At 41.7% G+C, this 13,948-nt stretch overlaps 1 protein-coding gene across 1 annotated transcript in view; it reads left to right on the forward strand.

The window, feature by feature from the left end:
- LOC140191801 (sodium channel protein type 8 subunit alpha-like) overlaps window positions 1-13,948 on the forward strand; it is a 248,703-nt gene that overhangs the window by 121,346 nt on the left and 113,409 nt on the right. Inside the window, exon 11 of the mRNA XM_072249577.1 lies at window positions 11,554-11,592. Within this exon, the coding sequence (XP_072105678.1) occupies window positions 11,554-11,592 (39 nt within the window). The remainder of the gene's footprint in view (window positions 1-11,553; window positions 11,593-13,948) is intronic.

Raw genomic sequence — 13,948 nt, forward strand, 5'->3', positions numbered from 1 at the left:
CAGCAGTACGTTGCAATTTATAAACTAGAAATAATGAGAAAAAAAATCTTTACTTAAATAGGTAGTGCAAAAAGAGAGCAAAGAAAAGTAATGAGGTACTGTTTATGGGTTAGTTTATTGTCCATTCAGAAATTGGAAAATCTGTTCTGAAATTTCACTAATCGTATTTCATTGGTTAATTTCATACTTGTAGATTTTGATTCTGTGCTCTGTTGAGGAGCTTGCTTGGATCTGAATCATTCACATTTCTGTTTTATGTTTTATGTTTGAATGCTGAATAACATAATTCAATATATCAACTTTTGACAAAATATTATTCTACCTGCTCAAATCTCAAGATGCATTCGATCTAATGAGTTATATGCTGTTTATCAGCTTGCAGCAGTTATTGAATTTAATTTTGAAACTTGCCTGAAACTACCTCCATTTAATTTCAAATGTTTTTGTCTGTTGTAGGAAAATGTCTAAAGGGGAAAGGGTACTATTCCAATCTTTCTAATATAATATTTCTTCTTTCATCATTTTATCAGTATAAAATTATCTTTGCAAATCCAATTGAAATTGTTCCATTTGTTTATTCACAAATAGATGGCTGCTGCTGCAACAGCTACTTCTGCAGGGACAGTTTCGGAAGATGCACTGGATGAAGAGGAAGAGGGAAGAATGTCACAAAGTTCATCAGAGTTGTCAAAGCTCAGCTCAAAGAGTGCAAAGGAAAGAAGAAACCGGCGGAGGAAACGGAAGCAGACGAGAGGCCATTCAGAGGGGGAAGAAAAAGGAGACCATGAAAAGATTTTAAAATCAGAATCTGATAATGGAATCAGTAAAAGGGCCAGGCATGGGATGAAATACCCAATGAATCAGGTACACCCATTTGCATTGTTTCAGTTAATTTTTGCCTTATACTGTGACCATAATTAACACAGTTAACATAGCTGTTCAACATCTAAAGTTTGCTGCTCAGTTGCAGTAAATAAATGGAATAATGAAATTAGTGATTTGATTGAACCAATTATAATAAACACTTATATTATTGTTTCTGAGCGCATTATTGAAATTCCTCAGAAGGAGGGGACTCGGCATGTTCCAAGTCTAGCTTCTGAAAGATTCTGGTGATTATTATACTATAGCAATGCCATTAGCCTTCATTTTTCTGTCTTTACGTCTGTCTTATTCAATTGCCAAGGCTTTGACACGTGGCACTTGTGTCAGTGTTGTAAAGTTCCAGTTAGAATGCAAGAGATCTGAGCTGGTTGATCATAGATTCTTGTGAAAGAATATTAAACTTTTGCTTAAATTGTCCAATGATCTGCTTGAGATTGGTAACTTGTGCACAGGGAATTAAGTGTGGTGTGGTAACCTGTCATTTCTTGATTCTGTTGTTAATGGCAGCCACATTTCGTTTCTCCAGGTTGTGAGGTAAATCCAGGTAGAAAGTATACAGTAACAATGATAGAAGTTGTGAGAGGCTTCATTTCAAGGGAGCTGTAAGATGCTTAATTGTGGTCAACGGCACTGCAGTGTTGATGAACCTGTCCATTCACTCTGTTCAACAGAACAGTCTCCATGCTCTGTGTGAAGTCCTGAGACAAAGCTCAGCTAAGTGTCAAAAAAAGGATAAGCAAGTGGTATGGCAGGAAAGTGATGTGTCACATGCAGTTTGCAAGGTGTGATGTAAGTCAGAAAGGATGGGGGAGAAAGCTGCAGCAAAACTGCCAACATTTTCAGAGATTCAAGTCAATGTGCCCTTGACTTTGACCTTGCCTGTGATGGCCATGAAAGAAAACTTTTTACTTGTTCATGTTGTTCGTGGGGTATGGTTGCATATCCCAATCAGACTCTGGACTCCCATTTCACACTCAAGGCTAATGAGCGAGCCAGATGCCTGACCACCAGGATTTCTGACCAATTGGATGTCAGGCTACTGGAGCTTTGCTGGTGCACAAGGGTTCTTATTTTATCATGCAGATTTTGTTCTACATTCCATGGTGGACATCAGTAGAATGTGCTTATTTTTGAGTTCAAATAACTCCAAATTCTTCAATGGATATCTCATATTCTAGGTGAAATGAACCGATAGCCCTTTGTCTCCACTCCCACCCCCACTGCAGATGAAGACATCTCCATCCCCCCCCCCCGGTCGGCATCTCTGTTCCCTCCCCAGTTGACCCTTCCTCAGCTGCATCCATCTATTGCTTAACGGTTAACAGCTTCTAGCCCACCTCATTTCCGCCTGGGTAATCTCCAACCTGACGGTATCAGTTTTCCTAACTTCTGGTAATTTTTCCCTCCCCCACCTTCTCTCTTTTTCCATTACCACCCTGGCTCTCCTCTTCTAAACTCAAAATTATAAATCTAATCTGGTTAATATCTGTTCCGTAGTCCAAAACAACCACCCAACTAATCTATTCAATGAATTTTCATGGCACTCAATTGCAAGCATATCCATGAGGTCACATTTTTTCCATGTTATTCCATCTGACTGCCTTTGTCCCCCTATGGCCCTCCTGCATCTCATAGCCCACACTGCCACATGATTTTTATCCCACCAGCAAGCCTGGATATATAACATTCGATCCCCTTGCTCAAATTATTACTATAGATTGTGAGCAACAATGGTACTCCCTTAGTCACAGCCTTTTGATCAAAAAATGACCAGCTTATTCTTACTATCCACTTCCTGTCAGTTAATCAGTCCTCAGTCCACACTAATATATTACCCCAATACTGTGCACTTCAATTTTGTTTAATAATCATGTACAGTATTTATCAAAAGTCTTCGGGGAGTCCAAATTAGATTAGATTAGATTCAACTTTATTGTCATTGTGCCGAGTACAGATACAAAGCCAATGAAATGCAGTTAGCATCTGACCAGAAATGCAAAGAATAGTGTTATTTACAAAATAACTGCGAATAAGAAGTAAGTGCTACAGCACACAAATATAAAAGTACTGAGACAGTACAATATGGGTGCAATACTGCTTAGCGCTGTGATGTGAGGTTCAGCAGGGTCACAGCCTCAGGGAAGAAGCTCTTCCTGTGCCTGTTGGTGTGGGAGTGGAGGCTCCTGTAGCGCCAGCCGGATCGGAGGAGAGTAAAAAGTCCATGGTTAGGGTGAGATGCATCCTTGATAATACTTTTCACCCTGCCCAGGCAACGTTTATGGTAGATGTTCTCAATGGTGGGCAATTGGGTGCCGATAATCCGCTGGGCAGTTTCCACCACACGCTGGAGTGCTTTGCGGTCTGATACGGGACAGTTGCCATACCACACTGAGATGCAGTTGGTGAGTATGCTCTCAATGGTACAGCGGTAAAAGTCCGTCAGTATCCTGGGACAGAGGTGAGCTTTCTTGATGCTCCGCAGGAAATATACCATAGACTGGTCTGCCTTTATCCTTTCTGCTCATTACAAGCTCAACCAAAATTCCAACAGGTTTGTCAAACATGATTCACTTGAATACATCCAGATTAACTGTGCCCAATCCTATTATTACTTCCCAATCCCTTAATAATGGATTCTAACATTCTCTCTACTCCTGGCATGAGGCTCCCTGGACTGTTAATTGTTGTTTTCACTTTTTCTCCTTTCTTTTAAGTACTTGGGTTGCATTGGTGACCTTCCAATCTGGGAGCCACTCTGGAACTGTAGGATTTTGGAAAATGGTCATCAGTGCACTTACTAGCTCCATATCTTGGATCCAGCTTATCAGTTGCTAAGGATTTGCCTGATTAATTTTGTCAATTGTTTCTTTTCACAAATGCTAATTTATTTTGGTTCATTCATTTTAGTTGTTGTTCTCCATTGTTTCCAGGAAATTTTCTGCACTTTCTGTGAAGGCAGGCACAAAATATTGAGTTAATTTTATTGCCATTTCCTTTCTCCATTCCCCATATAATTTCTCCCACTTTATTCTATAAGGGGCTTGCATTAAGTTATGGCGATTATTTTCCATTTTTATTGAAACTTTTGGAATCTTTTATTTTTCATTCACTTAGCTTTGATATCCTAATTTCCATAAGATCATAAGATATAGGAGCAGAATTCGGCCATTTGGTCCATCGAGTCTGCTCCACCATTTCCTCATGGTTGATTCATTTTTCCTCTCAGCCCCAATCTCCTGCCTTCTCCCCATATCCCGTCATACTCTGACCAGTCAAGAATGTATCAATCTTTGCCTTCAACGTACGCAAAGACGTAGCCTCCATAGCCTTCAGTGGCAACAAATTCCACAGATTCATCACTCTCTGGCTAAAGAAATTCCTCCTCATCTCCATTCTTAAAAAGTCACCCCTCTATTCTGAAGCTGTGTCCTCTGGTCCTAGACTCTCCCACAATAGGAAACATCCTCTCGACATCCACTCTATTGAGGCCTTTCAACATTCGACAGATTTCAATGAGGTCACCCCTCATTCTTCTGAATTCCAGTGAATACTGGCCCAGAGCCATCAAGCACTCTTCATGTGACCAGCCATCAATCCTGGAATCATTTTCATGAACCACCTTTGAACCCTCTCCAATGTCAGCATATCAATGCACTTCTCTTCCCTTATCAATGCTCCTTTGCTGAATTTATAGATTTCCTAATTGTCAGGCTTGCTTTTAGATGAGCTAGAAGTGGTTACATATTAATCTTATATTAGACTTTAACTTATCCACCCATACCTCTCAAACTTATCAAGTTGAATCTTTTTGCCTTGAGTGAATATGTATTCCTTTTACACAATGTACTAATTAAAAGTTTGCCAGTGCAGTTTTACTGTTGAATCATATTAAAATTGTATCCCAGTCTATTCTAACCAACCCACATCTCATGATTCTTGGTTTCTATAATTCAGATTAAAACACTGGTTTCAGGTAGAATTTAAATAAAGATTAAAACTTATTTAGTTCTTAAAGGCTGCTTAGTTCCCAGATCATTTACCCTTTCTCACTACACAGTATTAGATGTCTGTTCCCTGACTTGTTCCTCCATTAACCAACAAAGTCATTTCTTATACCCTCTCTAAACTTGTTTTCCACATGCTTATAACTGGTGTGCCCAGTCTGTATGTAGATTAAAAGTCCACTGGTTATAGTGCTATACTGCAACATGCTCCTTCCTCCCCTCGTATGCGACGTGCGACATTATCATGATCATTTGGAGGCCTGCATACAATTCCAACAACAATTTCTGTCACTTGCTGTTTTTTGGTTTCATCCAAACTTTACTATGCTTTACTATGTTGCCTTAATGCCTTAACTATTTATGTTATTTTGCTTTACTATGTTGCCTTAATGCCCTAACTATTTATGTTTTTTGCTTTACAATGTCGCCTTAACCCCATATTTTAATACCCAAGCTGTCCAGCTTCATTTTGCATTTTTTCTACTTCTTTAAAAAAATATAAGCATCCTAGGCTGTTCAACTCCCACCCTTGGTCACTTAGCAACCATGTCTCTGTTATGGCCATTAGCTCATAGCCATTTAATTCATTTGTGCCGTTAATTCAGTTGTCTTTTAATGAGTGCTCCAAGTATTCAGATAAAGGACACTCAGTTTAATTTTTCTATCATTTTGCCCTTCTCTGAATCCATTTTTGTTTGAACGCGTTTTACATTCCTGGGCTGGATACAAGTTCAAAGTAAATTTATTATCAAATTACATATACCGTATGTCACTAAATATTGTACAACCCTGAGATACATTTTCTCGCAGGCATTCACAGTAAATACAAAAGGATCAATGAAAGACTGCATCCAACAGGATGGACTAACAGCCAATGGTCAGAAGACAACAAACTGCAAATACAAAAAGAAAAAGAAACTAAATAATAACAAACAAGTTAATGATAAATTTTGATAACATGAGATGAAGAATCCTTGAAAAGTGAGTCCATAGTTTGTGGGAAAAGTTCAGTGATGGGACAAGTGAAGTTATCCCCTCTGGTTCAAGAGCCTGTATGGTTGAACTATTCCTGAAATTGGTGTTGTGAGTCCTGAGGCTCCTGTACCACCTTCCAGATGGCAGCAGTGAGAAGAGAGCATGACCTGGGTGGTGGGGGTCCCTGATGATAGATGCTGCTTTCTCTGTGTAGATGGACTGGGCTGTATTCACTACTTTTTTGTTCGAATGGCTGATGAGCAACTCTATAGTTTGGATGCTATATTCATCCTTTTTGAAAATGATGTTTAACAGACACTAGTGTTTTAAGATCTTCAAGCCACTCTGAGATCATAATGACTGATCTCGTCCTAGCAACATGGAAGAACTGAGCATCTGCATTTTCTTTTTTTTTTTTATTTTCTTGTGGTTAAATTACTGGATTAGGAACAAGTTCTGCACCAATAGTCCAGGGATGTGAGTTAGCAATTCAAATTCAAGTAGTTAATTAAATCTGTAATTAATAAGAAACTAGCCTCTACACCTAAGAATTACTTGAGTTATTGTTGCAAAACAATTTGGTTTGCTAATATCCTTTGAGGAAGGAAATTTGGGTGATGCTGTGTGCTCTATAATGCAACAATCGACCCACCAATGGGTGAATGTGTACAGTCTATTTCCCATGGTTGAGGAATTGAGAACTGGAGGGTATAGTTTAAGAGGAAAGACTTAATAGGAACCAAAGAGGCAAAGTTTTCCACCCAGAGAGTGATTCATATATAAAACGAGCTGCCAGAGGAAGTGGTTAAAAGGCAGGTATACTAACAACATTTGAAGCATACTTAGACAGGTACATGGATAGGAAAGATTTAGAGCAGGGACTCCCAGCCTGCGGTCCGTGGCATAAAAAAGGTTGGGAACACCTGGTTTAGAGAAATATCAGTCAAACATGCACAAACTGGACTTGTTTAGATGGGAATCTCGGTTGGGATGGTCTGGTTGGGCTGAAGGGCCTTTGTCCATGACACTGACTCAATGTTTTCATAGTTCAAGGGCTATCAGTGCCAATATTACAATCTCCATCCACATCCCATGCATAAATAATTATAAAATCTGCAATTTGATATTGGTTTATTATTGTCACATATACTAAGATAAATTGAAAAGCTTGTGAAAAGAGCAAGATCGTGTTGAGGTAGATTGTGAGGCCAAGAGGTCCATTCAAGAGTCTGATAACAGCAGGATAGAAGCTATATTTAAAGCATGGTGATGTGTGCTTTCAGGCTATTGTATCTTCTATCCAATGGGAGAGGGGAGAAGAGAGAATGTCTGGGGTAGATGGGGTCTTGGATTATACTGGCCGCTTTACTGAGGAAGCAAGAAGTACAAAGTCCATAGAGGGGATGCTGGTTTCTATGATGGATGGAGCTGTGTCCACAACTCTGTAGTTTCTTGCAGTCATGTGCAGCGCAATAATCTTAGAAAATAAAATCTATAATCCTTGAAAAATATCTTCAGGCTATTAAGCTGGTGGTGGAGTAGAAGAGGATTTCTTGCTTGGAGCTCACATGGATGCAGGGAACCTCAAGGTATCACACCATGTCCTTTGAATGCTTCATCATCCCTAATTTCCTGTTTTCTGCCCCACCCAGGCAATAAACTGCATTTGGATGCCAACCCAGGAAAATCATCTTCACGCATATACATTCTTTTTAAAATCAATATTCTGGGGCAGTGGTGATAAGGTCAACAGTTGCCCTTAATTGCTTGTTGGGACGGTCTTTAACTGTTGCCTTGTCCTTCTAATTAAAGAGCTTCTCAAAGTCAAGTTTATTGTCATGTGCACAAGTACATGTATGCATAGGTATGGTGCATTGTCTTTGGTTAGAAGTTCCAGGATTTGAACTGCAGCAACTTTGAAGGAATATTTATGTATCTTCAAGCCAGCATGTTATGAGACTGGTTGGAGACTTTGCAGGTGATAGTGTTCAAGTGGTACCTTTTGTCCTTGGCATGAAGCTTACAGATTTAAGAGGTGCTACTGCAGTAGCCTGGGAAGTGACTGATATGCATTGAGCTGCCTCTTAGCCAAGGTTTCACATTCCTCAGATGGAGTGTTGTCAAACTTCATCTGTGCTGGTGCATTGCTGTCTGAATCTAGATCACCATGTCCATCCTTTATTGTACAGTACACTTATCCCAGATAATACCTTCTCACACTGTCGCATACTGGTGTGATAACCACTTATTTCTCATCTTCTGTGCTTTATTAGAGTCCCAGCCTATAACTTTTGTCTGACTGTGTCAGTGAGCAGCTCTTAAAGACTAAAGATTAACGATACCTGTCACATACATTGAAACATACAGTGCAATGTGTCGTTTGCATCAAATTAAATCAGCGAAGATTGTATTGGGCAGCCCGCAAATGTCATTATGCTTCCGGTGCCAACATAGCATGCCCACAACTCACTAATCCTAACTGTACATCTTTGGGATGTGGGAGGGAACTGAAGCACCTGGAGGAAACCCACATGGTCAGGGGGAAAGCATAAAAACTCCTTGCAGACCATGACCAAAATTGAGCCCTAATTAACACTACAGTCCTGCCCAACAGTTCATCTTATAGTCATAGTCATACTTTATTGATCCCGGGGGAAATTGGTTTTTGTTACAGTTGCACCATAAATAATAAATAGTAATAGAACCATAAATAGTTAAATAGTAGTATGTAAATTATGCCAGTAAATTATGAAATAAGTCCAGGAGCAGCCTATTGGCTCAGGGTGTCTGACCCTCCAAGGGAGGAGTTGTAAAGTTTGATGGCCACAGGCAGGAATGACTTCCTATGATGCTCTGTGTTGCATCTCAGTGGAATGAGTCTCTGGCTGAATGTACTCCTGTGCCCACCCAGTACATTATGTAGTAGATGGGAGACATTGACCAAGATGGCATACAACTTAGACAGCATCCTCTTTTCAGACACCACCGTGAGAGAGTCCAGTTCCATCCCCACAACATCACTGGCCTTACGAATGAGTTTGTTGATTCTGTTGGTGTCTGCTACCCTCTGCTACCACTTACCACTGGTCTGGTTAAGCAAAGCCAGTAGCTCCTAGATCTTCTCACTGCCCTTCTTATACAAACTCGTTAACTCCTAGGGAATTACATTTCTATCCTTGTTTACCAGTTCTCACTGTTGGGCAACTACTAAATTTGTCCATCTCCACTGGCAACAGACAAGATGACCCATAACATGGAGAATCCATGCCAGAGTCTTCAACATCTATTGGTCTGTATCCAAAGCGCATCCTGCCCCAAAGGAGACTGACCTGATGCAGTATCAGTATGAGAAATCAACAATAAAGATGCTGTCAATAGCGTAGTACTAAATGTATGAACCTTGCCATCTTCTGCACTAATGCAATAAATGCTTTCAGTTCTCTAATTTTGCTTTCTGCATCCTGCAATTCTGCTGTTGGTTTTTCCATTGATTTTTCAGTTTTGGTGAAACTGTTCTGCATTTGTCACCTTTCACTGAGATCACCAAGACCTATCATCCTTGCTAACACTTACTTTCTTCAGGGATAGGCATCGCTCTGCACTGAGGCCTACCCTGTCACTCTTGGAGTACCAGCTCAATTTAAATGGGCTGTCTGAAGCTAGGCAGCCCCCATAACGTTAATAGTAAGGCCTGCCTTGCCACTTTTCACATGAAGTGCTGAAGTGCCACCTTCCCACCTTTGGACAACAGGATTAAGTTTTCCTTGTAGCTTCTTCAGTTGTAAAGAGGTGATGATGTTCCAATCCCTTTTCTGTGGCTGCATGCCCTACCTGTACCTTGAAACATACAGTGCAATGGACTTAAGTACTAAGGGAACCTGCTTCACATTTTCAAATGTTCTATTCGTAATGGTAGCTATTAAGTCCAATAGTTTTGCCCAAATTCTCCTATTTTCAAGCCTGCACTCCAAATCCAGAAATGTGGGCAAATTGCATCTTTTTTTGGCCAGTGTCTTCAGCCTAACCGCTCAGTAACCAATCATGTTCTCTTCTGCTTGGTTACTCGCACCAAACTTGGAACTCTCAATTCTGTGAAGGTGCTGGGTTAAAATGTTCCTTGATTATGTTCGATACCCATTTGTTTGCATCATGCACTGGGGTATTCTCTTCAATTACTTGATGAGGTAACAGTAGTCTTTGGCCAGGAACAGATGTTGTCAGGTGGTGCCCAACATTCATAGTGTTACAACCCATAACAACTACACTCTCCAGTTGTCAGGTCAGCAGTGGTGGCCAAGTCACTGCCCATCTGCTCCTGACTTCCAGCTCAACTCCTCTCGCCCGCTCCATATCCAGCAAGAGGCTCTTTCTGCTTTCTGCTTCCTCCCCCACCCTACGAGCTGCTTGGTTCAAGGCCCAGCGCAGACAGCAACCTCCCTGCTGACCTTGTTGGGAACCTTCTACAGCCGATCTCCACAGGTGAGAGCCACGTCTGCCATCCTTTGTCCCAGCTGGAGGAACTCAACAAGTCGGGCAATTTCTATGAAGGGGAATAAATGGTCGACATTTTGGGCCGAGGCTCTTCAGGACTGCAAAGAAAGGGAGTAGAAGCCAGAAAAAGGTGGTGGGGGAAGGGGAAAGAGTACAAATTGGAAGGTAATAGGTGAGACCAAGTGAAGGGGAGGTGGGTGAGGGAACGGGGATGAAGTAGGAAGCTGGGAGGTTATGAGTGGAAAAGATAAAGGGCTGAAGAAGAATGAATCTAATAAGAGAGGGCAGTGGACCATGGAAGAAAGGGGAGGAGATGAACCAGAGGAATGTAATGGGCAGGTAAGGAGAGAAGGGTTGAGAGTCTAACCAGAATGTGGAATGGTGGGGGAAAGAGAAGGCGGGACAGGGGAGTAATTACTGGAAGTTAGAGAACTCAATGTTCATGCTATCAGGTTGGAGGCTACCCAGACAGAATATAAAGTGTTGCTCCTCCAACCCGAGTTTGGCCTCGTCGTGACAGTCGAGGAGACCGTGGACAGACGTGTTGCTGTGGGAATGGGAAGTGGAATTTAAATGAGTAGCCACCAGGACATCCTGCCTTCTGCAGCAGATGGAGGAAAGATGCTTGATGAAGTGATTCCCTCAAATTGCATTGGGACTTACTGATGTAGAGGAGGGAGCACCATATGTTACAAATTACCCTGACAGACTCACAGGTGAAGTGGAAGGACTTTGGGTGGTGAGGGAGGAGTAACCGAAGGAAGGGTCTCAGATGTTCTAGAATGGAATGCCTTGGTTATGTTGGCTGCTTTCCTAAGGCAGCAGGAAATATAGTCAATAGAAGGGTGGCTGGTTTTCATAGCAAACTGGGCTGTTGAAAGGTTCAAAGGTTCATTTTGTTGTCAAAGTATGCACGTACAATACAACTTGGATGCTTGTCTTCTCCAGAAAGCCATTAAATACAGAGTTACCATGCATCAACTAACCCCCCCCCCACATAAAAAAGAAACAAAACTTTCAGACCCCCAAAATCCCAAATCCCTCCTCCGCAGAAAAGAAGTGACAATACAATCCCTGACCCCCTTACTCTCAGAAAAAACAGCAGTGACAATAACACACATCCCTAACCCTTCCCCCCACAGAAAAACAGCGTCAACCAGCGTCAATAATGATCCCTGACTCCCTCACTTGCAAAAAGAACAGTAGCAGCATTAAAAACCCTTGACACCCCGCGTACGTACACACACACACACACACACACACACACACACACACACACACACACACACACACACACAATATCACCCACCTGCCGATCAGCCACAAGAAGGAATCACATAGATCTCAGAACATCGCATCTTTCCGTAACTCAGAACTCACGCCTGGTCGAAACTCCCCAGTGGACTCCGTTGGGAGCGATCGCTGACCCCCTCTGCCTTCACCTTGGTGGCCTGACCAGGCCTGAATGCTGCCGACCCAGTGGCCTCCATCAGGGACAGTCGTTGGCCCACTCCACATTCACCTCAATGCTTCAGTCTTCCTCGCCCCTTCGAGATGGAGTTACTCATGACCCCACGTCCCATCTTTGGATTCTTTTCACAAGTCACTTGTGTTCTTGGTCCATTTTGGGTTCTCCTCTCTGATCTCCACAATGCAGCTCTCCAGACACAGAATGCTGGATCATTCGATTGACTTCCAGACTGTAGGTCACAGGCTTCAACAGTTTCCATAACATAAACAAGACAAAAAGAACAAGGAGCCACTAACCCACCTCTCCACACTCCAAAGCAGAAGGTGGGAATAAACGGGACCTTTTCAGAATGGCAGGCAGTGACTAGTGGGGTACCGCAAGGCTCAGTGCTGGGACCCCAGTTGTTTACAGTATATATTAATGACTTGGATGAGGGAATTAAATGCAGCATCTCCAAGTTTGCGGATGACACGAAGCTGGGCAGCAGTGTTAGCTGTGAGGAGGATGCTAAGAGGATGCAGGGTGACTTGGATAGGTTAGGTGAGTAGGCAAATTCATGGCAGATGCAATTTAATGTGGATAAATGTGAGGTTATCCACTTTGGTGGCAAGAACAGGAAAACAGATTATTATCTGAATGGTGGCCGATTAGGAAAAGGGGAGATGCAACGAGACCTGGGTGTCATTATACACCAGTCATTGAAAGTGGGCATGCAGGTACAGCAGGTGGTGAAAAAGGCAAATGGTATGCTGGCATTTATAGCGAGAGGATTCGAGTACAGGAGCAGGGAGGTACTATTGCAGTTGTACAAGGCCTTGGTGAGACCACACCTGGAGTATTGTGTGCAGTTTTGGTCCCCTAATCTGAGGAAAGACATTCTTGCCATAGAGGGAGTACAAAGAAGGTTCACCAGATTGATTCCTGGGATGGCAGGACTTTCATATGATGAAAGGCTGAATGAACTAGGCTTATACTCGTTGGAATTTAGAAGATTGAGGGGGGATCTGATTGAAACGTATAAAATCCTAAAGGGATTGGACAGGCTAGATGCAGGAAGATTGTTCCCAATGTTGGGGAAGTCCAGAACGAGGGGTCACAGTTTGAGGATAAAGGGGAAGCCTTTTAGGACCGAGATTAGGGAAAACTTCTTCACACAGAGAGTAGTGAATCTGTGGAATTCTCTGCCACAGGGAACAGTTGAGGCCGGTTCATTGGCTATATTTAAGAGGGGGTTAGATGGTGAATCTGTGGAATTCATTGCCATGGATGGGTGTGGAGGCTAAATCATTGAGTATATTTAAAGCGGAGGTTGATAGATTCTTGGTTAGTCGGGGTGTCCAAGGTTACAAGGAGAAGGCAAGAGAATGAGGTTGAGAGGGATAATAAGTCAGCCATGATGGAATGGGGGAATGGACTCGATGGGCTGAATGGCCTAATTCTGCTCCCATATCTTATGGTTTTTGTGTATATTTTTGCACTTTATCAGATTCGGAGTAACAACTATTGGATTCTCATTTACACTTGTGTACTGGAAGTGACATTAAACAATCTTGAATATAAACCTCAAGAGCATGAAATATGTCATTATGTTCAAATTAAATGCAGTACGTTTATATTTTTATCTGATTTTCCATCCTTTATTGCAAATCTGGAAATGTATGAGCTTTTTGTATATTAATGGAAAAATTAAAAAAAAATAAAAACTTTTGATGGCACAAATAAATTGAATGCAGTGGCCAATTTGGCCTTGAAATTCTGTGCATCGATTATCATACAAATTCTGAATGCTAATATATGAGTAGTTTCAAACTCCCGGGAGTGCACATCTCACACAATCTCTCATGGTTATTTTAACAAAGGAGTTAACGAGATTTTAAGCCGGTTGAAATGTAGAAAGTAATTCCATCCATAGCCATCATGTTCCTGCATGAAACTTGCTAATGATGTCTCAGTTTATTCCAATGTTGTGCTGTGAATGTTGATCTTAATAATCAAGTGATATAATTGATCTCAGAGTGATTGGAAATTTGGTGGTTAACAGGTTAAAAGTAATTAAATAGACTCCTCTTCTGCCTCCCCTCTTCCAGTGCTTATAAGAGAGGAGAGAACACAGGAGTGACCA

Source organism: Mobula birostris, chromosome X, assembly GCF_030028105.1.
Source record: "Mobula birostris isolate sMobBir1 chromosome X, sMobBir1.hap1, whole genome shotgun sequence".
NCBI lineage: Eukaryota > Metazoa > Chordata > Chondrichthyes > Myliobatiformes > Myliobatidae > Mobula > Mobula birostris.